Genomic DNA, 23,565 nt, shown 5'->3' with positions numbered 1-23,565 from the left:
AGGACTGCAGAGGACTGGAGACATATACAGTCCCAGGCATAGACAGAAATATCTGCTAAGCTACCTGTTATTCCCCAACAAAGAGCAAGAAGAAGATCAAGCAAGTTGCTTTACGTCGCACCGATACAGATAGGTCTTATGGCGACGATGGGACAGGAAAGGGCTAGGAGTGGGAAGGAAGCATCCGTGACCTTAATTAAGGTACAGCCCCAGAATTTGCTTGGTAAGAAAATGGGAAAACCGGAAAACCATCTTCAGGGCTGCCGACAGTGGGATTCGAACCCACATTCTCCCAAATACTGGATACTGGCCGCACTTAAGTGACTGCAGCTATCAAGCTCGGTAAGATGAAGATCAACTGAGAAAGTAACTTCTCTACATTTTGACAACTCATGCAAGCATAATTTTTAATTATGCTCAAGGACAACTCCAAAGTTCCTTCAGTGTGGATATACACAAACTTTTCTTTCTGAAAATCTTGCAAACCGGACTGAGACCTGATATGCAACTGCTCTTCAGTCAAAAGCAGGTGACGCTGTTACTCAACTGTCATGCTGCCAGGTTTCCTCTGTTTCAAACACCCATTCCAAGGACAGCACACTATTCCAATATCTCTGGCACATATCAGAGTCCTATATCCTCATAAATAAAAAAACATACATTTCCAGGGTAAAACACATGACAAGAAAATTTCCATACACATCATTACATCAAGTATCTGGGTTTAATTACTAAAAATGTCCATATTTCCAAAAATGGATCAACAACATAAAACAACATTTCCTATGTAGATGATTTCTGCAGAGTTTAAAATATGGTATCATATTGTTTTCATACTAACAGTTCCTTCGGGTCCATGAATGGTAATTTCTGGAACTCCTACATCTTGGATGGTCAGCGCTACACCAGGAAGGCCACCAATATTCTCCCAAGAAGGATGGGTGATAAAAATATGCTCAAGTTTCGATAATTTCATCCGGTGTTCATGTGCAAGCCTCTGGGTTCCTTCTCCACAGTTGAACAGGTATCTAACCATAAATAAATAAAAAAACACAATTTCAAAATATGAACATTTACAATAAAATGTCTCATGATCAACTATAAACACAGAACATCAATCATTAACACCACTAAGCTATTTGTAGCTTATATTTATTTATTTATTTATTTCATGCCTTCATTTGTGGCGAAGTTAAGGCTCACGGCCCTCTCTTACACTTAACCACATATCTAATAAACTTTATAAAACAGAATAATGAAATAATTTAACAAAATATAAATCCTTACCTCATTCATTCTTCCATTCATACTGCCATTCATACAAGCTGGTTATACATTTAATAGGTAATCTCGGCAAGACCGCTTGAAAGAAGCTAAGGAAGTGCAATTCCTAACACTAACTGGAAGGGAATTCCATAGCCTTGCACCAGACACTTGAAAGGAGCGGTTAAATGAAGATGAGCGATGCACAGGAATTGAGAGTGTTATAGTCGATCGTGTGTTGTGTTCATGAGAGGAGGAGAGTAAATTAAACTTTGAGGATAAATACTGGGGTTTAGATTCATTCACCGGATGAAATACGAGAGTAGCAACGTGAAGATGTCGTAGTTTATCGATTTTTAACCAGGAGAGAAGTTCATAATAGGGGGAGATATGAGTTGAAAATTTAATTGAAAATATATAAACCTAATGCATGAGTTCATTGCCCTCTGTAATTTTAGTGTCTGTTCCATGGTGGCATCTATCATTACAATATCACAATAATTAAGTATGGGAAATATGAGGGTCTGGATAAGTTTAATTTTCAAGCTTAGTGGAAGAAGTGATTGGCGAGTTTTGAGAGGGTGAAGTGACGAGTGAATTTTCCTACAGATGCTTGTTATGTGCTCACTCCAATCTAGTGTGTCACTTATGATAATTCCAAGATTTTTACCGACTTCTGAAATGGTATAGCTACACCACAAAGCAAAAGTGAAGGCAATAATTTCTTATTAAGGATATTTAACTGCCTTTGTTGCCCTATTATAATAGCTTGTGTCTTTTTAGGATTAATTAATAAACAATTCTTATTAGAATAGGAGCTAATCAGATTTAAAATGGAATTCATCTGATGAATTCCAAACTCAATATCAATAGCTTTACAGTGATAATATATTTGTAGATCACCTGCGTATAAATGATACTTACAGTTACTGAACTGAGAAGATATATCATTGATATATAGAGTAAACAGAAGAGGACCAAGCACGGATCCCTGTGGGACACCTGTTTGCTTCGTCTTCCAGTCTGTGGTAGTGCCGTTTATGACAACACGTTGTCGCCGATTGGAGAGGTACGAAGCAAAGAGCTGAATAGCAGAGGGACTCAGATTAAATCTTTGTAGTTTCGCTAATAATATGTCAATATTTACTGTGTCAAACGCACTACTGAAGTCATTTCTTTTTTGATACTAGGAACAATCTTGGTCGCCAGCCCCGTGTGTATGATTATTACAAGTGTCCTAAGAATTTACACATCCAAAACAACGAAGAAATATTAACCCACTGACATACTCATTTTAATGTACTGAGCATGTGCATGTATAACATTTTTTTCATGCATAAGATACAGTTTTACACTACTAAGATTTATACATGTAATCTGCAACATACTGAATTTTAATCATACCCTTATTTGATGTGATGAAGTGCAGCACTCAGAAGAACAATCTGTGTAAGTTTCAATGGTGTGAAAACACCCTAAAACACTCTGGGAAATGCAAAGCCACCAAATACTGTCATAGTCATATCTCATTACACTTTTCTTGTTTGTCCTGCTTTCAACACAGTCACAGCATGATTTAGGATTGTAAGCCTTGTAAAATGTTCCCAGCAAACTCATACAGGGTGATTTAGGATTATTTTTTTCTGTGAATATCTGATCAGCAAAACTGTTTCTTTCAGTAGCTAGCTCATCCCATAAAGAGATGTGAATCACATGTTGAGATATGTGTAGAGGGGAGGAATCTGGAGAGAGGGTCCTGTTTATGATGGGTTTTATTCCAGAATTTCATATAAAATCATATTTGGATGGTTTATCACCTGTTTGATTCCATTACCAGCCATCTTCCTTTGTCTTTTTGTAGGCAGGATGGACTTCATCGTCACTTTCAAATGCATCATCACTCTCACGTGAAATTTTTCGTTATGCTGCTATAATTTTCACTGCTAGTAAATAAAATTGTTTAATTTTCTAAAACTACATCACAGCCCAATTCACTCTTACTACCCATAATATACATGTCAGCAGATTCTCAACTTACAGACGGTATACTGCATGTCATGCCATCTATGGACAGAAGGCTGGAACTAGTTGCAGAAAGCGTGCCTCTCAGTGGACTGCCTGCCAGGCGTCATTGCACACGCGACCGCCAGGCAGGCAGCAAAGTATGCCAATGAGTTAATGTTGGACAGGACAGGTAAGCCTAAGCAATTATATCTCAAAGCAAATATTGGTATTTAACAGCTTAAGTAGTAATATGAGATTGCAAAAGCAAACAAGACAGATGAGGAAGTCCGTCTAGTGCAGAAAGAAAGTAAAGGACTGTGCCATGCAATGTTACACAATACTGAAAGTAACAGGCAGTGTACATCCAGAACTTGTTCTCGTATCTTGAACAGATTAGGTCATCCCCCTCCTCTTCCCCTCCCCCCACCTCAAGAGTCAGGTCTTATGGCGACGATGGTATAGGAAAGGGCTAGGATTGGAAAGAAACCACAGAAAACCAATTTCAGGACTACCAACCAGTGGAGTTTATACCCAATATCCCAATGGCTTGAAAGATCTATTTCAGTTGTATGCCCCACAAACAGGTCGCATAGATGAACATCTAGAGGACTTTTTAGAGGAAATGGAGAGACAGATAGAAGATAAGGAGGTGCTATTGATGGGAAGTCTAAATGCACAAGTTGGAATGGAAAAACAAGGAAAGGAAGATGTTGTAGGGCCCTTTGGTTATGGAAATGTAAATCCAGAAGGCAAGTTATTGGTGCATTTTTGCATGAGGAACCAAATGATTGTTGGAAACACCTGGTTTAGGAAGAAGAACAGTCAGAAGATTACAAGGTATGGTTGGGAGACAGACAAAGACCATGATTGATTATATAACCATCGAGAAAGAACACCGGAAGAACCTTTTAGATGTTACAGCCATGCCTGAAGAAGCCTTTGGTGGAGATCACAGAGTGGTGATAGGAAAATTGAAAGTGGGAAAGATTGCAAAAACCCCAATTAAGAAGAGAAAAAAGAATTAAAGTATGGAAGTTGAAGGAGAAAAGCATACAAGAAGAATTTCAAAGGTAAATAATACCCTTGGTACTGTGACATTTTCCTCATATGGATTTTGAATAAGTAATTTTTGAGTCATGGAGAACATAATTTATAGTAGTAATAATCTATGAATGCGATGTAATAACAACATGTCAACATAACAATTTCATTAAAATGAAGTAATAGATAACAGAACTTGAGGAGAAGATGGAATAATCTCTCATAATTTATATCATAATTTATTACAATGTTACCACATCGATACTTAACAAAATGCTTATAGAAACTCAGAATTCAAGATATGACATGACTGGGATCCGAACGCTGAGCCTTGATATTTACATTCATAACCGCCGTGTTCCGTATATACATATCGCCACCGTGTATACGACAGAACGAGTCGCGACTGTCGTACGGTCGGATTGCTGGAATTTTAATATTAAAGAAATTTATTAACTATGATTCTTCAAATATTACATCTGAAATAATCTCTCGACCACGTGTATCTTATATTAATCAATATTTAATTTGCACGTGTTTGGCTCATATAATAATGTGCAATATTATTTTTCAGTGTGCGGTGATTATGAAAGGTTTTTTAAAATTTGAGTGTACAACATCAAGATAGAGTAAACATGTGAGGAGCCAGGACAACGCCAGGATGTATTATAACTAGGGTTCGGAAGTTTAAGACCTAAAGAAGTACAAAATATGCAAGCAAATATGCCCTAAAAACTAGCTAAATATGACCTAAAAGCTATAAAATATGACCTAAAAAACTATAAAATATGACATGAATTTTTGGGACAGGTAGAGTATCACTAACATACAGTAAACGTCTTTAGTGGCAAAACGTGATCAGTGATAATACACCAGGCACATTTAATCATCTTCTTCTTCTTCTTCAAGTGCCATATCCGGGTGCCCAGACGTCGGCGATTACTCTGGAGAAAGTTTTTCTGTCTTCTGCTAGTCGGAAGAGTCTCTCAGTTGTCTCAATACCGGTCCACTGCTTGATGTTGTGTAACCATGTTATCTCTGGTCTACCAACTCGCCGTTTGCCCTCTATTTTACCTTGGAGAATGAGTTTTATGAGGCCAAGTTTGTTTCCTCTTAATATGTGGCCTAGATAAGCTGTTTTGCGAACTTTTATAGTTGTTATTAGTTCTTGCTTTGTCCTAGCTCTCCTTAGGACTTCATCGTTTGTTATCATATCTGTCCAGGGTATTCTAAGCATTCTTCTGTGCAACCACATTTCAAAGGCGGCAAGTCGTTTGATACTTGCGGCTTTTAAGGTCCATGTTTCTGCTCCATATAACAGTACTGACCAGATGTAGCACTTCATTAATCTCTGTCTGAGCTTCAGATTTAGATGATTATTACAGAACGAGCTCATCCTGCGAAATGCAGCTCTAGCGTTCTCAATTCTGCATCTGATTTCCTTATCTGGATCCATACTCTCTGTTATTATGTTGCCGAGGTACTTGAACTGGTGGACTTGTTCTATTTTACGGTTGTTTAATGACAAGGTGACATTTGCATTACTATTTCTGCTAAATACCATTAACTTAGTTTTTTCTAAATTTATATTGAGACCATACTGTAAACCTCTGACATGGATTCTGTTCAGGAGTTCTTGAAGGCCTTCTATAGTGTTGCACAGAATCAGAGTGTCATCTGCATATCTAATATTATTGATCAAAACACCATTTACTTTCACCCCCAGTTCAACAACATGCAACGCTTCTTTAAAAATGATGTCAGAATACATATTAAAAAGAAGCGGCGAGAGAATACAACCTTGGCGTACCCCTCTTCTGATTTTCACATCTGATGTTTTGGTTTGGTTGATTTTGACTGTTGCTTGTTGGCCCCAGTAGAGATTCTGTATGATGCGTATGTCTTTTCCATCGAGATGTTTTCGTTGGAGAATCTCTATCAATTTTTCATGTTGCACTCTATCAAAAGCTTTCTCATAGTCAATGAAACATGCAAATACATCTTTGTGTAGTTGGCGGCATTTTTGGAGCAGGACATTGACGCTGAATAAGGCTTCTCGTGTGCCAAAGGCATTTCTGAAACCCATTTGGTTGTCATCCAAGTCTATTTCGCACTTTGTTCTAATGCATGCATGTATTATACGTAAGAATGCTTTTAGCATATGACTCATCAGACTTATGAGACGGTAGTCACTGCATTTCTTTGGATGAGACTTTTTAGGTATTGCGATGAATGTCGATTGCAACCAGTCCCCTGGGATTATTCCAGTATCATAAATTGTATTGAAAAGTTTACCAATTTGGTCAACATTCTCTTCAGTTATTAGTTTTAGAACCTCGGCTGGTATCTGGTCTGGACCTACTGCTTTACCATTAGGTGATATTGTGAGGGAATGTAATACTACTTCTTTTGTTATTTTTGGACCTTTCGCATTGTGTAAGTACACAATTTCACCTCTGTCATCACTGAACAATTCGTTTATGTATTCTGTCCAGGTCTGTATGACTTTTTGTTCATCTAGGATGGGTTCGCTGGTGTCATCAAAGAGAGTCATTGGCGTCTGTTTTCTGTACAGCCCAGCTATGTCTTTTACTTTCTTGTATAACTTGAAACTATCATGGTCTTTATTTAGTTCTTCTATTTCTTCACAGTTCATTGTCATCCATCTTACCTTGGGTAATCTGATTTCCTTCTTAATCTCCCTTTGTGTATGTCGGTAGCTGTCTTCTCTGCCCTTTTCTATTCTTCTCCATTCCATTAGATCAAGTATTTCATCAGTCATCCATCTCTGCTTCTTTTGCCTTGTTGGTGTAAGATGATCCTTACAGACTTTTAACAGTGTATCATGTAATATTTTCCATTGATATTCTGTACTGTTGTCATTGTTGTTGCTATTGTTGGTTTGCATTTTGTTGTTCAGGTCTTGTATTACTTTTTTAATTGTACTATCTTGCAGTTTGGTAACATCAAACTTGTTAGATACTTGCTTTGATGTGGTGGTTTTCAATTTCAATCTGATATCTGCCACTAATGGCACATGGTCGGACCCAATATCTGCTCCAGGATACGTTGTTGCTCGTTTAACAATATTTCTAAATCTTTTGTTAACCAGAATATAATCAATCTGATTCCTGATTGGTCTTCCTGTTTCCTTTTCTAGTGGTGAAATCCATGTGTGGAGGCGCCGTTTATGAAGTTTGAACCAAGTGTTGCAAACAACTAGATCTTGCTCTTGGCAGAATTGGAATAGTCTGTCACCTCTTTGGTTAGTTGAACCCAATCCATATTCTCCCACTAAGTCAGACCTTCTACCTTGCCCAATTTTGGCATTGAAATCTCCTGATATTATTATTATGTCAGTGCTGTTGAGTTCTTTACACACCTTATTCAGCATTTCATAGAACTCATCAACGTCATTGTCATGTTTTGTGTCTGCATTTGTAACAGCATTATATGGTCAGAGATTGGTATGAAGTTTTTGACATATCTGACATAGTTTGCCGAAACGAACACACCTACTCCATTCCAGTGATTGCGGTCTTGCGGGTCCCTGCCAGAGTAGTAGTGTGTGCCATGTTCATGGCGACACAATCCAGAACCTGACCAGTGTAGCTCACTGATTCCTAAGATATCCATTTTCAATTGCCTGGCTTCTTGAATCATATTGTCCAGCTTTCCAGCTGCATATAAACTTCTAACGTTCCATGTAGTTATACGTAGTTGATTTTTAATTATGTTAAACCGGGGGATTCTTAGCATCCCTTGCCCACTTAAGGGCTGCCCGGGACTAGTGGCCTTTGATTTATTCTTTCTCTCCATAATAACTTCCTGGGAATATTGTCACTGGGGAACAGAGAACAGACGCTGGGTGTAGCCGCCCACTCTGGATCAGACGCTACACGTCGTATCAAAATTTGCCCTTCTTAAGATGGCTGACAAAATGGGCAGGCTCTGTGTCCTAGGCAACCGCGTGAAAATAGAGTAGAGTGCACATCTTCTTTGTGGTCTCCATGGTAGTGATGGCAGACGAGACAAAATGGGTGCCAGTTAGGGCAAAATGTTTAAAATAGATATAGTACGTTGCACCGATACAGATAAGTCGTATGGCGACGATGTCATAGGAAAGGGTTAGGAGTTGGAAGGAAGCGGCCGTGGCCTTAACTAAGGTACAGCTCCAGCATTTGCCTGGTGTGAAAATGGGAAACCACGGAAAACCATCTTCAACGCTGCCGACAGTGGGATTCGAACCCCACTATCTCCCGGATGCAAGCTCACAGTCACGTGCCTCTAACCGCACGGCCAACCAGCCCGGTAATCATACAAACTGACAGAGAGCTACAGTACATTAAAATTTTCAACATTCATTCAGTATCATAGCCTTGAGATGCAGTTCTTGCTCGGTTTTCCTAAAAGAAAACAAAAAAAACCCTGAAGTATTGCCATGCTTTATGATATCTGTTGGCATAAGTTAGAAGACACTGCTTAACAGGAAGTTTATTGAGTTCTTATCGTACATACCTCTTAATCTTCTTCTTTGCCAGCATTGCACATCACAACCATGTGCATTCTCAGGCTGTCGAAAAGAAATCTCCTTCAAAGGTCGCTCAGTATTTTTCTTTTCTTTTTTTTTTTTTTTTTTTTTCTTTTTTTGTACTGGGAGAAGCTCCTTTCTATGTCACAGGAGCGTATTTAAACATAGTTCACTGCTGCTTAGCTGCGGGTCATTTTTGCCTAAACCAGATCCATTACCCTCTAAAATGGCACCAATTCTGCACATTGTTGCGTATCCTCCATTTGCACTCAGCACCTTACTAAGTTCGTTCTTCACCGCAACTGACACTGTACCCCTTGCTTGTTCTACTTTGGATACCATGTCCTTTACTATTCCAAAACTCTCACATAATTCTAAACCAGCAGTTTCTAGGCGAGAGATAGTTTTCGATAGATCTCTATAATTTGAAGAAATATATACTAATTGTCCCGACAAATCATTGGAAAACAGTTCCTGTGCAATTTTTATTGATGATGCCTCACTACTGTCAAAAGTAGAAACAATTTCTTGCACAGTTTTGTAGTGTTCACAGTAGTACTCTGCTGCGTTAAGCCATGTTCCCCATCAGGTGAGTACTGGCTGAGGAGGAAGAGGAAGCGAAGGCACATGATCTTTGAATTTTGCCACCCTCAGTGGAGCCTTCACAAATATTTTCTTGACGTTTGATATTAACCAGTCAACATCAGGAAAATTCTGCCGTATTTCTTCAGCAACTCTGTGCAATCTGTGAGCAAGACACGTTAAATGGACCATTTTTGGGTAATGTACCTTAAGTCCCCTTACTGCTTTCACCATGTATGGTGCAGCATCGGTTAGTAACAGCAAGATTCGTTCTCGCTTAACTTCACCATCCCACAAAAGCTTCATGGCATTGTCAAAAATTATTGCAATTGTGGAATACATCGCCTGGACGATCCACGAGAAGCGTGCCAATTATAACATTCGCAACATACCTACCACAAACATCCGTAGTTTCATCAACGGATACCCACACGCTATTGTTGTCAACACTAATTCTAATTTTTCGAAGTGCGTCTTCATAACAGGAGGGCAAATAACTTTTTCGCAATGTTACCTCATCCAGGATCGACTGTGCTGTGTATTTAGTTAAGAATTTTCGGAAGTGTTCGTTGTTCACTTTGTTAAGCGGAATATTGGTAGATAACAACACTTCGCACATGTCTTTTGAGAAATCGGAAAGTCTGGTTGATGAAGATTTCGCTGTATCAAACAAAAGAGCCTGCATGCTTTGTTCAGAAGACTTTCGATTCGCGCAGCTTTTATGCTTGGCCGTAGCGCAGTGCTGTTGCACATTAAATCATTTTATCGCCGCTATCTTAACTTCACATGCTTTATAAAAAAGAAATGTTCCATCAGTAATGAACGTCTCTTCACCGAACTCTTTCACATACTTTCTTAACTTTACAGCTTCACTACACTTCACTTTCGGCATGAAGGGGCTCACTGCAGTACTACAAGTGTGACCAATCTGTTGAAATCCGTTGATAGTGAAAGAGCAAGGGAGTTTTAACTCAACCCTGCAAGGAAGAACTGGGCGAGATACAACATGGCATTTCCTTGTTTGCTTCTGAGCTAAATATATCTACTGGAGTGACATCCTATTGAAAGGCGGAAACTCACTATCGTCATGTTCCGTGACCTCATGCATACAGTGTTGCAATCTAACTTGTCCAGAAAGATGTGTTAAAAGATGTCTGTAGAAGAGCGCCTTCTTGGAATCAGGTCTTCTAAACCTCCTACCTGCCTATTCTGGGAAAAGAAAGAAAAATATGTCTACCACACTATTAGAAACAGGCGTAGGGATGTGGCGACCCCATTGCCCAGTGGGAAAACACTGCAATCAGCCACCCGAGTATTGGCGGGAAAACCATACCTCATTGGGTTAGGAGGAAATGCCAACCCAGAACCCTGAACATCTGGGGTTGTCCCTCTGCGGTTAACAACCGTAGTTGTAAATCGGAGCTTGCTCTACCCAAGGTTAACTACCTTCGAAAGTCAACCATGGAAAGGTCTTTTAGGAAAAGAATTCCACCGTCCTGTCCAAGAAAGCAGGAGAAGGCTACATCGGATTCGGTGGGTAGCCACCTTGAAGGCATCAACGAGTCGAGCGTTGGCAATCACCCATTCCTATGCCAGCACATAAGAACAGGAGCAAACAAGATCAGATCAACTACATTGCAACTTATAATATTAATTCTCTACTTAAAGTAGGAAAACTAAAGAACTCAACAGATGAATTAGGTAAACAGAAAATTTTAGTAGCAGGACTCCAGGAGATGAGAAATACTACAGAAGAACCATTTGAATCTCAAGGCTACAGAATTTACAACGGGAAACCTGGACTATTTTATTTATTTAATCATATGGTGATTATAACTACAAATTTATAAGTCCAGGTTGAAGTGTTTCAGCCACGTCCGCAGGATTGTACCTATTGATTGCCCTGCACGTGTCCCCCGGGTGGTGCTAAGCGAGCAATAGCGTTATAAGGTGATTATCAGGGAACGGATTTATATGTAAATACATATCTCTTTAGGAAGCTAAAATTAATTATATTTTGCATTATCTTTACGAATCATGACGTGTGGAGTTGAAAAATGGAGTATTCATTTTCCGTATTTTTCCATATTTTGGAGTTTAGCACATATGTTCCATATTCTTCGTCATTAAAATCAATATAGTCCACATTTCGACTAAAAAGTAGTCCTCTCAATAATGGAGAAATAAATTAAAAATATATATTCAAAAAATTAATATTTTAACTGGTGTGCAGGTCATTATCACGCCTGTCCACGTCTGGGCTGATAAAATAAGCTCATAAGCGGTGCGAAGAAAGAGAGGGGTTGAGCCCGGAAGTGGTGGAGATCAGCCGGTCAGTACCGTGACTACCTGAATCACACTTACAGCACTGATAAGCTGCATTACATAACATCGACTGTGTCTGTGACGTAATTTTGTAACTAGGGAAATCTCATTCATCGACGATGTGGTACTGGTTTCCGGATTAGTTCGTAATTCTGGCATTCCCTTTGATTGTTTCATAACTCCATCTAGTTCACTACCAGTCATTCACAGTTTGAATTACCAGTGAGACGGATCATAGTGTTCTTGTACGTTAATTGTGTGCAGTTGTATAGTGATATTCATAGAAGACATTAACGTTGTTACAATATGCCTAAAGTAGCTCAGTCAACCAGTTTAAAATTGAAAAGTTACGTATCAGAATTTAAAGAAGATGGTTTATCAACTGACAGTAAGATATTATTTTGTAATTTGTGTCAATGTATAGCGACATCTACTCAAAGGTTCCTTGTGCAACAGCACGTTTCAACCAGTAAACACCAGGCTAACAAACAACGAGATTCCAAGCAGAGACAGTTGTTTCCGACACAACCAGCAACTTTCAGTGTAACGTCCGAGTTCAACACCGATCTCTGCCGTGCTCTCATCTCTGCTGACATACCTCTCTTCAAACTGAATAATCAGTGCTGCAGGGAATTCCTCGAGAAATGTACTAAACGATCCATCCCGGATGAGTCAACGTTCAGAAAAGCGCACTGTTCAGCCATATACGATGAAACTGTTCGGAAGATAAGGCAAGAGGTTAAAGACGGTCCAATTTGGGTTTCCACTGATGAGACAACAGACAAAGAAGGCAGGCTAATTGGCAACGTAATCAATGGTTTGTTAAGCGAAGATTATTGTAAACTGATTCTCTTACACTGTGATGTTCTAGAAAAGTGCGATAAAAAAACTGTAGCAAAACTGTTCAATGAGGCTATGGGTATCCCCTGGCCACAGGGCGTCAAGTATAATAAAGTGTTATTTTTTATTAGCGATGCCGGACCTTATATGATAAAAGCCGGAGAAGCATTAGGTGTTGTATATCCTAAGATGACTCATTTAACATGTGTAGCACATGCCTTTCATCGTGTGGCAGAAGTGATAAGAAGCAGTTACCCCAAAGCAGATTTATTGATTTACTCAGTGAAAAATGTTTTTCTCAAAGCCCACAGAAGAGTTCATCTTTTGAAAGAAATGTACCCAGAGATTCCATTGCCGCCTAAGCCGATTCTAACTAGGTGGGGTACGTGGTTGCAAGCGGTTGAATATTATGTTGAATATATAGACTGTATTAAGAACGTTCTGCATGCCATGGACTCTGAAGATGCAGCCTCACTTGAAGCCGTGAAAACAGTTGTCTGCAATACAAGTGTGAGAAATGACTTATGTTACATTCAGCATAATTTTTCATGCATCATAAAAACACTGAAAAGGCTCCAAAACTCGCATCTCTCGCTTTCTGAAAGTTGTGAAATTGTGAATAAAACTGTGGAACAACTAAATCGTGGTACAGGTAAAGTTGCAGATGTAGCAAACATGAAGATGGCCACTGTACTTTCAAAGAACCCTGGATATGAAGAAATGACAAAGGTTTCTGCAATGCTGTGTGGAGATTTAAGTGTAAAATTAACACTGGATTTAACCCCAGCAGATATTGTGAAAGTGAATTATGCCCCCATTACCTCTTCCAATGTTGAACGCAGTTTCACTCAATATAAATCTGTCCTTAGATATAATAGGAGAAGATTCACTTTCCAGCACTTAAAAGAACATTTTGTAATCCATTGTTTTGGTAATTGAGAATAAAGGATTGTGTGTTCTTCAAATATATTAAAATGAGAAATGCAACATTATGTTGCATGTAGATCTACTGTGTTTAGCTTCTTCAAACTTTGATATTAAATAGAAATTAATGTTATATGTGTAATTTTAAGTCTATATGTAATTCCATATTTCAATAAAAATAACTAAATATGTACATATTTCAATAATTATTAGTACATATAAATCTGTTCCCTGGCGATTATCTTCCAGAAAGTGCTGTAAAGTGGCTGAAACACTTGGCTGAAACCTGAACTAAGGGTTATGAAACAGTGTCCCCAATTTGGAACTGGGTTTATAGTCAATGTGAAAATAATAGATTCAATAATCGATTTTCAAGCCATCTCGCCTAGAATTGCAACTTTGAGTTTAAAAGCATCCAACAAAATTTATACCATCATAAATGCCCATGCCCCTACTAATGAAAAGAATTTTCTAACAAAGACTAGGAAAGAAGTGGAAAAGTTTTGGAATCTCCTTGACCAAACTGTAAACCAAATAAATATTAACAACGTTAAGATCCTATTAGGGGACTTCAATGCCCAACTCGGAAGATAAAAGAAATACCGAGATGTCATTGGGAAATGGGCTCCACATAAACATACAAATAAGAATGGTCAAAAACTTGTTGAACTCTGCAGAGAACACAAACTGATCTCAAAGTCCACCTACTTCAAAAGGAGGCCCAACAAACTTAAAACTTGGAAACATCCTGATTGGAGAAAAGGGGAATGGCAGCTGGATCACGTATTTATGGACAAAACCTTTCACAGAGAAATCTACAATGTTCAAGTATTAAGAGGAGTAGATATATGTTCAGATCATTACAAAGTCAAAATCAAAATTAAGTTCACACCACTAAAAAAGAAACCAAAACGCAATAAACGAAACGGAACTTTGATCCACACCAATTAATTAGGAATGATAAATATAGAGAAGTCATACTACACCCTACCGGGCGTCGAATGGATGACCCACGCATAAGAATGCCTCCACGTAACGGGGTAAACACCCACGGATGAGATTTGATTGAAGAGCGGGTCGAATTGCTTAACGAGCTTCGGACCGCTCCCCTTCCTACTTTCTGTGCCGGCCCGGCAGCCTGAGCACTTGGGGAAGTGGTACGTTCAAGAAAAACAAAAACAACAAATACTTAAGATGGAGTCTTATGTCTATAATATGAAAGTAGGATCTCTGGGTTCAAATGCCTACTGGATACTGCTTACCACTGCTACCAATGACAAGAACCATAAAATAGGGGTTACGAATGCAAATTTATTCAAAAATAACAATTTAAAAAGGTTGATACAGCTCTATACAATGACTCTCCACATATGGGATGAAAAGAAAATAATAATCATTTTAAAATACGAATCGCCCATGGGCGTCGTCTGCATAACGGTATGATTGAGGTTTTGCGACTTGCTATCGTTCATTTTTCCTCATTAATTCATACCGCTCATGAAATTTGTACATTATTCTGTCGATCACACCGTGAGATGACTTGATGTCCCGATACACAAATATCACTAGCTGTTCTAAGCACGAACATAACCGGGGCCTACGCTACATAATATCATATTAAAAGACACATTTGCATAATGCACAAACAAACACAAATACCATTTTTGCTAAACCCCGGACTTCTCATCTGTCACCAAGACCACACGTCGTGCACATAGGTTCTGTTTGAACTCAAAAATATGTGCACATCATTACGAAACATACACAAAACATATGGATATATACACTTCATGCACACCGGAGAACCCTTCCTAGAAAAGAAAACAGCATGGTTATCACAGTCTCCGGCCCAAAGCGCAAGCTTGGAAGCAGCTCGCTCAAGGGCGCCGTCATCATCCGGCGTCGAACTGGCAGACTCCCGACCGAGAGGTACTGTGGGTTTCTGTAGATACCGAGAATAGCTACAATCTCATCTCGCCGGATATCTGGGGGAATCCCTACTCATTTATTAAATACCCTTTTAAAAGAAGTTACCGTGATATTATCATTATACAAGTATTCTTAGCTGAGCCATTTAAACCAACCGAGGGGAGCGCGAGGTTGACCCAGGGCTCCAAGTTAGTCTTAACACAATGGTTTAAAGGGATCCCTCTGTCGCGAGGGCGAGAGCCAGTCATTCACAACAGAAGGAAGGCCGGCCATTCACTTCGCACGGCCGTTCTGATTCTTCTCTCGCTCACACGTCTACCCTCTCATCTCGGGGACACACATATCCACAGCCCGCTTCATTTGTTTATTCATATCATTATGGAATTCCCATGAAATACTCTTTTTATTCACTCCCTTCTCATTATTATCACTGAGACTGTGGGCACGATCACTTCTCAATCATCTCATCGTAAGTTCCTATTCGGCCCTTCCACTACGCCTCATACCGCGTATCTTCTTCCCTTGGGCCTATGGCTCTCATGGCTCCTCGTCCATACCACATAACTACACTTATATTTAAACCTTCTGGCCAAAGATTAGGAACTCATGCCCCTGGGTCTTACCCCGGCTATAGATAAAAAAAATACACTCCAAACCATTATGGCCCATTAATCAAAAATCACGGGAGACTTGCACATGGTCCCTCACACCTATCTAGATCACACAGTATGTACCTCTCCCGGTCGGGATTTTCTTCATTCTTGATGTACATGCACGGATTATATCTGTAAGCTAGGCATGCATTATCTGACTGACCCATGAGTTTCCCTGGCATATCCGACAACCACGTGGGACAGTGACTACCAACATTTCGACAATTTCCCTGCTTGCCAGCACTATGTTTCCAACCGCCCCTACGGGAAACTCAAATATTCTCCTAACCTTGTTCCCATATTTGCTAGGACATTCTACATTAAAAATATAACCCTCACGATAAGCTAACCATTAAGAAAGAAATATGAGTCGTCCGGGAATTCAGCTCCCTTAAATTTTACTTCAACATTATAAAATCAATAAAATTTCCATATAGGACATGCATTAACTTACAACATTTTGATATTTACAAAAGAACGCTAATCCTATCCCCGGGTTATGTCATGCTTAGAAATTAAATTTGGACATCACTCATCTGTTTGGTGGCCGTTGTTTCTTCCGCCACGGGAGACCCATGGTGAAGTTCTTAGTACTCCATGACCACTCGGTAGGTGGCGGGCGTGCAGTCCTTCATCCCTGGTCCATACAAGTCCGACATCATGGGGAACTCGTCACAGCTGAAATCTTACAGTAATCCAAGTGGGTAACACTTTTACACTCGTCACACGTCCTCTATTTCAGAGTTTACACCCGCGTTCACAGTAAGAATCGGGTGGCTCACGAGATTCGAGCCCCTGATTCAAAGTAACACGTTGGGTGATACCAAATTATGAATTTGACTGACTCATTAAAGCCGGCACTGTCTCAGCCGAATTCCAATACTTGTTTGCAAATTATGCTCGCGGGTTTTTACTAGTTTGACACGCAGCACAGGAACAATACCTAGGCTCGTTTGGCCTCCCGTTCACTTCACAAAGCGTGCTGGACACAATGGCGCTTTCAATACACGGTCAAGGGTTTCTGACTTAAACTGGGGCACCGCGGGATATAGTGTCCTCCTCACCGACCCGTAAAAGAACAACTGTCTCTACAATGGCCTGCCCGGCTTATATTATCTTACCCACCGGAAGCTCGGGGGCGTCAACGTTCACGGTTCATTAAGAACAAGAGCTCCTTTCGTACCAAGAATTGACGATATTTGAATAGTGCATCTTGTAGCCCTCTGTCTCCTCTTTCATTTGAGCCTGGCGTGCTGGACCGACGATCAGCAGTTTTTATGTAATTTGCTTCCCGCCTTTGATTAATTCATAGCGTCCTCTGGGGGGTGGAGCTATCTCCTAAGCGCGATTCTTGGCGTGGGTGACGCCGCTGTATCCACATGTGTTAGCGATATGTTACATCTTGACAGCTGGTGACCTCATTTCTTCCCCTGCATAAGTTATTACATATTTTTAGTCTGGAGAACGCAGAAAATTCCGCTCTATTCAATGGTGTGTCTCGCATAATTTTCCTATGTCTGGATTAAAATATCATTCTATTGTTTACGCGCCAAAATCCGACGTTGGCACCCGTGACACGTGCATAAAAAACCGGAAGTTCCTTATGTTCGTTTGGAACTCGGGGAGGCTAGGCTCCACCTCGGGGCGTATCTGACTATTCCAGCATCGCGTCCCCTTCTATCTCTCTCTGCACGTTGAGAGCGTATTTCCGCGAGGGCTTGGCTGTTGCTTTGTCTTTCCATTGTTCGCAGGCGCTCTTTTCGCGGGTTCCGTTCTGGCCGGACGCCGCTCGATCCCCTTCGCCCATACTGCTACCAATGACGCGACCTTTAGGAGTAATTTTAATGGAGTATAGAGGCCCATATCATTCCCATGGAGCTGTACAGGACACTGTACGGTTTCAATACAAAACATAAAACTGACAGATAACTTAGAAGAACTGGTTCCAATTCTCAGGCAACAAGCTGAAAATTTAGCCCCATTGAACACACGTAATTTTTTTTTTTTGCTAGTTGTTTTACGTCGCACCGACACATATAGGTCTTATGGCGACGATGGGACAGGAAAGGGCTAGGAATGGGAAGGAAGCAGCCGTGGCCTTAATTAAGGTACAGCCCCAGCATTTGCCTGGTGTGAAAATGGGAAACCACGGAAAACCATTTTCAGGGCTGCCGACGGTGGGGTTCGAACCTACTATCTCCCGAATACTGGATACTGGCCGCACTAAAGCAACTGCAGCTATCGAGCTCGATGAACACATGTAAAAGACATGCCTGGTGGACCTCAGAATGTGACAAAATTCATGAAGAAAGACATCAGGCATGGTTAAAATTTCAAACACACAAAACAGAAGAAAGTGCAACCAACCTCAAAAATATCAGGAAAAAGTTTACACAAATTATCAGGCAAACCAAGAGACAATCACAGAAAGATCTAATCAACTCAATAGAGGAAAACTACCACAAAACCAATTATACAGAGACTTTTACAAAATGTTTGGAAGACAAGTACAAAAATTTGCCCCTCCCACATTAATGCTGAAAAGTGAGGATGGAAAAACGACACATAATGACAAGGAAAATGCCGAAATCATGGCAAAAGCATTCATTAAACTTTTGAATTATGAAGAACCCCAGGAACTTTTAGCAATTAATACAGACACGCCCATCAAAACCCTGCCTGAACTCATAAACCACCCAACAATCCAAGAGGTGGAAACAGCACTCAAAGAGTTGAAAAATTATAAGGCATGCGGAGAAGACCAAGTTTTCACAAGAATGTGGAAATATGCCAGTGATACAGTTCGAACATCCTTACACATGGCCCTAACAAAAATCTGGATAACAGAAAAGTTCCCCGAACATTGGACCACAGCCATAATCCACTCACTCCACAAAAAAGGAGATAAAAGCAATCCAGATAATTACAGAGGTATTTCTCTCTTAGATTGCACATACAAGATTTTCTCCAGAATCCTATACAGGAGGATCAGAGAGCAACTAGAGGAAGAATTTTTTTTTTTTTTTTTTGCTAGGGGTTTTACGTCGCACCGACACAGATAGGTCTTATGGCGACGATGGGATAGGAAAGTACTAGGAGCTGGAAGGAAGTGGCCGTGGCCTTAATTAAGGTACAGCCCCAGCATTTGCCTGGTGTGAAAATGGGAAACCACGGAAAACCATCTTCAGGGCTGCCGATAGTGGGATTCGAACCTACTATCTCCCGGATGCAAGCTCACAGCCGCGCGCCTCTACGCGCACGGCCAACTCGCCCGGTAGAGGAAGAATTAGGTGAATACCAAGGAGGCTTCAGACCTTGGAGAAACTGTGCAGAACAAATCATCACTTTAAAATTAGCCATAGCATATTACAAGAAGCAAAACAAACCTCTTGTAATAACCTTTGTGGACTTTAAAAAAGCTTACGATTGTATCCACAGACCTTCAATGTTGAAAATTTAAGAAATTTTGGGCTCCATCCAAAATTAATCTAACTGATAGAACTCAACCAACACTAAATCAAAAGTCAAGTTCAGAGGGGAATTCTCTGAGCCATTCATCATAAAAACAGGCTTAAGACAAGGAGATTGCTTGTCACCACTGCTGTTCAGCTGTGCCTTGGAATATATAATGAGGGAATGGTATAGGAGTAACCCAAAGAACATCCAAATTGGAAGATCCAAAAACAACATAAGTTTAAATTCCCTAGGATTTGCCGATGACGTTGCTCTCTTGTCCAGGAAACCAGACAACAAGTTATATCACTACAGGAAATAGCACAGAAAATTGGTCTTGGAATATCTTTTGAAAAGACAGTAATCAAGTTTACTGACCCACCACTCATAAACAAAATTGCCATAGGAAACCAAGAAATCAAAACTGTAGATAAATTTAAATATCTGGGAGAAATCATAACATATAACCTCAATGAAAAGCCAGCATGGCATAACAGAATAAATAAACTGACCAGAGCACAATATGTCACCAAAAATACCTACAACAAAAAGGGCCTGTCAATAGCAACAAAATTGAAACATTACAAAACAGTCACTCAACCAGAAATAACATACGCAAGCGAAACCATCTTCAAAACAACTAACACTGCACAAATGGACAAAATACTCAAGATAGAGAGAAGAATCATTAGAACGTGCATCAACAAATCATACCAAAAAGATGAACACTGGAGAGTAGCTTCTAATGAAACAGTCTACAAGGAAATAGAACCAGTAATAAGCACAATCAGGAAGAAACGCATTTCATTTTTTGGTCATCTAATCAGGACACCAGAGAACAGGATCATCAGGAGAATAGTAGAAAAATTATGGAATAGTAAGTACAACATTAAGTAGATTACAGAAATCAAAGAAGATATGGATGAACTACAAATTACAGTGGAAGACCTAAGAAACAAAACCGACAAAATCAAGAAATTCACAGACAAGCAAACCAGACTGCAAATCAGAATCAACAAACAGACAATAAGAAGGATGATTTCCGATGAAGAAAGAAGGATAAGATCAGAGAGAAAAAAGAAGTACTGCGCTAACAGGAAACTGAAAACTTCTTGGTATAAAGTTGGCTAGAGTGGTCCAATGAAGGCCATAAAATGTAAATAATAACACTATTAGGAAAACCTGTGTTTGAGATACACGTAACTAATCTCATTTTGTTCCATACTGAAGATAACAATAAGTAAAATTCTTTCAAGAATAATATTTACTGTGTCCACCTATTCAACACAATTATATTCTGTAGTGATTAAATTCTACATGAATTACAAACACTAATTAGGAACATGTTTCGCCCTAGTTTTGGACATCAGCCTAATAATAATCTTAAGGTCAAACCTTTAAATCTATTAAACATTGGAACTTAAAACTAAATACAATGGTCTTTTGCTAAAATAATTTACAAAAAATTGTGCTTTAGGTGATATTTACATAGTTTACAATGTGTACATTAATTAAAACCCAGAATTTGTGACTAGGAAGCAATTAAAATTATCTTACAATGACTAGAAATTGTCAAAAGTGTAAATTGGAACTTCTCCTACTGTATGGATGAAACATTAGGTTGAAGGTTTATACAGTTGTGTTCGTTCATTATGGTCACCTATGTCGTAAGTATACTGTTACAAAACCGGAACCGTGGTATAATGCCAATCTTGTTGGGTTTGAATATTCCTTTAGAAAGAAGCATGGTTGGATGGTAATATTTTATAGGTTAAAACATGTATGTTGGAACATACTGTTAATATGATTCATTAGTCAGGTGCTCATCTGATAAAATGTTTTCTGGAATTTTGTGCCATTCTTGTTGGATTAATGTTCCCGTTGGTGCATTATTCAACCTTTGGGAGGGTTTATGAGTATTGTCTGTAAATGAATAAGAGAAAAAAAAGAATTTAGAATAATGAACGTAGAGCTCACATAATAACTGTGAAGATGAAAGTGTCATACCGCATAAAAGTGGACAAACTTATTTGTTCAGCCAGATGTTAGCTGGATCCACTTGTTCCGGTTGTGTCTGAACGACTAACCTTGTTACTTCTAGTGAAGTATTGATGCGGTAACGGAGGGGTGGACCGTAGCGGGGAAAGGGGAGTGAGTTTTAATTTGTGCGCCTGTGTTATTGCCAGAGAGGTGTTACTCGAATTGGATTGGGCGGGCCCAGCATTAGGCGTGGCAATTGGAGCGCATGCGTGCTGTGACTGAAACATGCTGGGGACTTTATTCTGATTTACAGCCTGGATTAACCTTGGAGTTGCCTCATATAATGGATTTTTGTTGTCAATGACGTCATTAAGATTATTATGTCTATTATAAGTTTGCTCCAAATAAATGTACAAGTTTTCCGTCTCACTCAATAACTTCCCCTTACCTAGGCTTCTAACGATCGTCAAATCTTTCTCTATTGAGGTGAATTTATGTCCCGTTTCACTCATATGCTGGCTCATGGCTGAATACTTGTTATATTTGGAAGCATTGTAATGTTTCACATACCTTGTGTAAAAGCTTGTAAAAGCTTCTCCCTGTTTGACCAAGATAAGTGAACCCACACTATGTACATTTTAACCTATAAACACCAGATCTTGAGTAAACATTATTATTGACCTCATTGTGGTTGAGGAATATGTTCTGGTTATTATTTACTGTCCTGAAGGCTATGCTGACGTTGTGTTTTTTTTTTTAATATTAGTGATCTGATGAATGGCCGGGCTGTTATACGTAAATGTGGTGTAGCTATTTTTCTTTGATTTCTCTGGGACTAGGCTGGAAGACAGCCTAGTTTTGATCTTATTAATTAACCGATTGATTATATTTATTTTAAAGCCATTGAACTGTGCTAACTGTCTTATGTAATTCAGCTCTATTTCCAAACTTTTTGGCAAAAGAGGAATTTTTAGTGCCCTATATATTTAGACTATGATAGGCAGCTAGTGTTTGGGTCTTAGGATGCAGGGATGAATCTTTTATAGTTATGGGTGAATGAGTAAGTTTCCTAAAAATATGAAATTCAAAAGTGTTATTCAAGCATGTAACTGTTAAATCTAAATAATTTAAAGAATTATTGACCTCATCCTCTTTGGTAAATTTGATATTAGGTTCTATTTTGTTTAGTGAAACTAATATATCGTCACTATTAGTAATGCCCTTATTGATGATCACGAAAGTATCGTCAACAAATCTTAGCCATAAACAAATACCCTTTATTTGTGAAATAATTTTTGTATGTTCTATCGAATCCATATAAATACCTGCTTGAATGCCAGAAAGAGGGTCTCCCATAACTAGGCCTTTCTGCTGGTAATATTTTCCATTAAAGGAGAAGTAATTATTGTTTAGAACGAAATTCAATATCTTCATGAATTCTTCAATTTCCATTTTATTAAGGCCGCTGTGTTTACTGATGTTGTCATGGATAATTTTAATGGTTTCTTTAGTAGGAATGCTCAGAAACATGTTTGTGATATCGTAAGAACATAAAATATGGTTGGGTTGCAGTTCAAATTTCTTCATTATTTCGCAAAAATTAATTGAATATCTTAAGACGGATATATTATTGAAAACATAATGCTTTCTTAAAAACCTATGAATGAATTTCGATACTTTATAGGTAGGGCTATTCCTACAATTTATAATGGGATGCATTGGGGTGTCCTTCTTATGAATCTTCGGCAAAGCTCTGGCGGTAGGGATATTGGGGTTCATGTTGAAAAGTCTTTGTTGCTCTTGTTCGTTGAAAAGAAAATTAGAACTTTTTATAAAAGGTTTTAAATTTCGCTGAATTCTTACAGTAACACCTCTCTGGCAATAATACAGACGCACAAGTTAAAACTCACTCCCCTTTCCCCTCTATGCTCCACCCCTCCATTACCGCATCAATACTTCACTAGAAGTAACAAGGTTAGTCGTTCAGACGCAACCGGAATAAGTGGATCCAGCTAACATCTGACTGGACAAGTAACACTT

At 39.2% G+C, this 23,565-nt stretch overlaps 1 protein-coding gene across 1 annotated transcript in view; it reads right to left on the bottom strand.

Moving 5' to 3' along the window:
• The window catches only part of RNaseZ (ribonuclease Z), a 180,578-nt gene that overhangs the window by 129,528 nt on the left and 27,485 nt on the right, over window positions 1–23,565 (bottom strand). The window contains exon 2 of the mRNA XM_067149877.2: window positions 842–1,028. Within this exon, the coding sequence (XP_067005978.2) occupies window positions 842–1,028 (187 nt within the window). The remainder of the gene's footprint in view (window positions 1–841; window positions 1,029–23,565) is intronic.

This window comes from Anabrus simplex, chromosome 6 (genome assembly GCF_040414725.1).
Source record: "Anabrus simplex isolate iqAnaSimp1 chromosome 6, ASM4041472v1, whole genome shotgun sequence".
NCBI lineage: Eukaryota > Metazoa > Arthropoda > Insecta > Orthoptera > Tettigoniidae > Anabrus > Anabrus simplex.
This window is presented reverse-complemented; position numbering and strand designations above follow the sequence as displayed.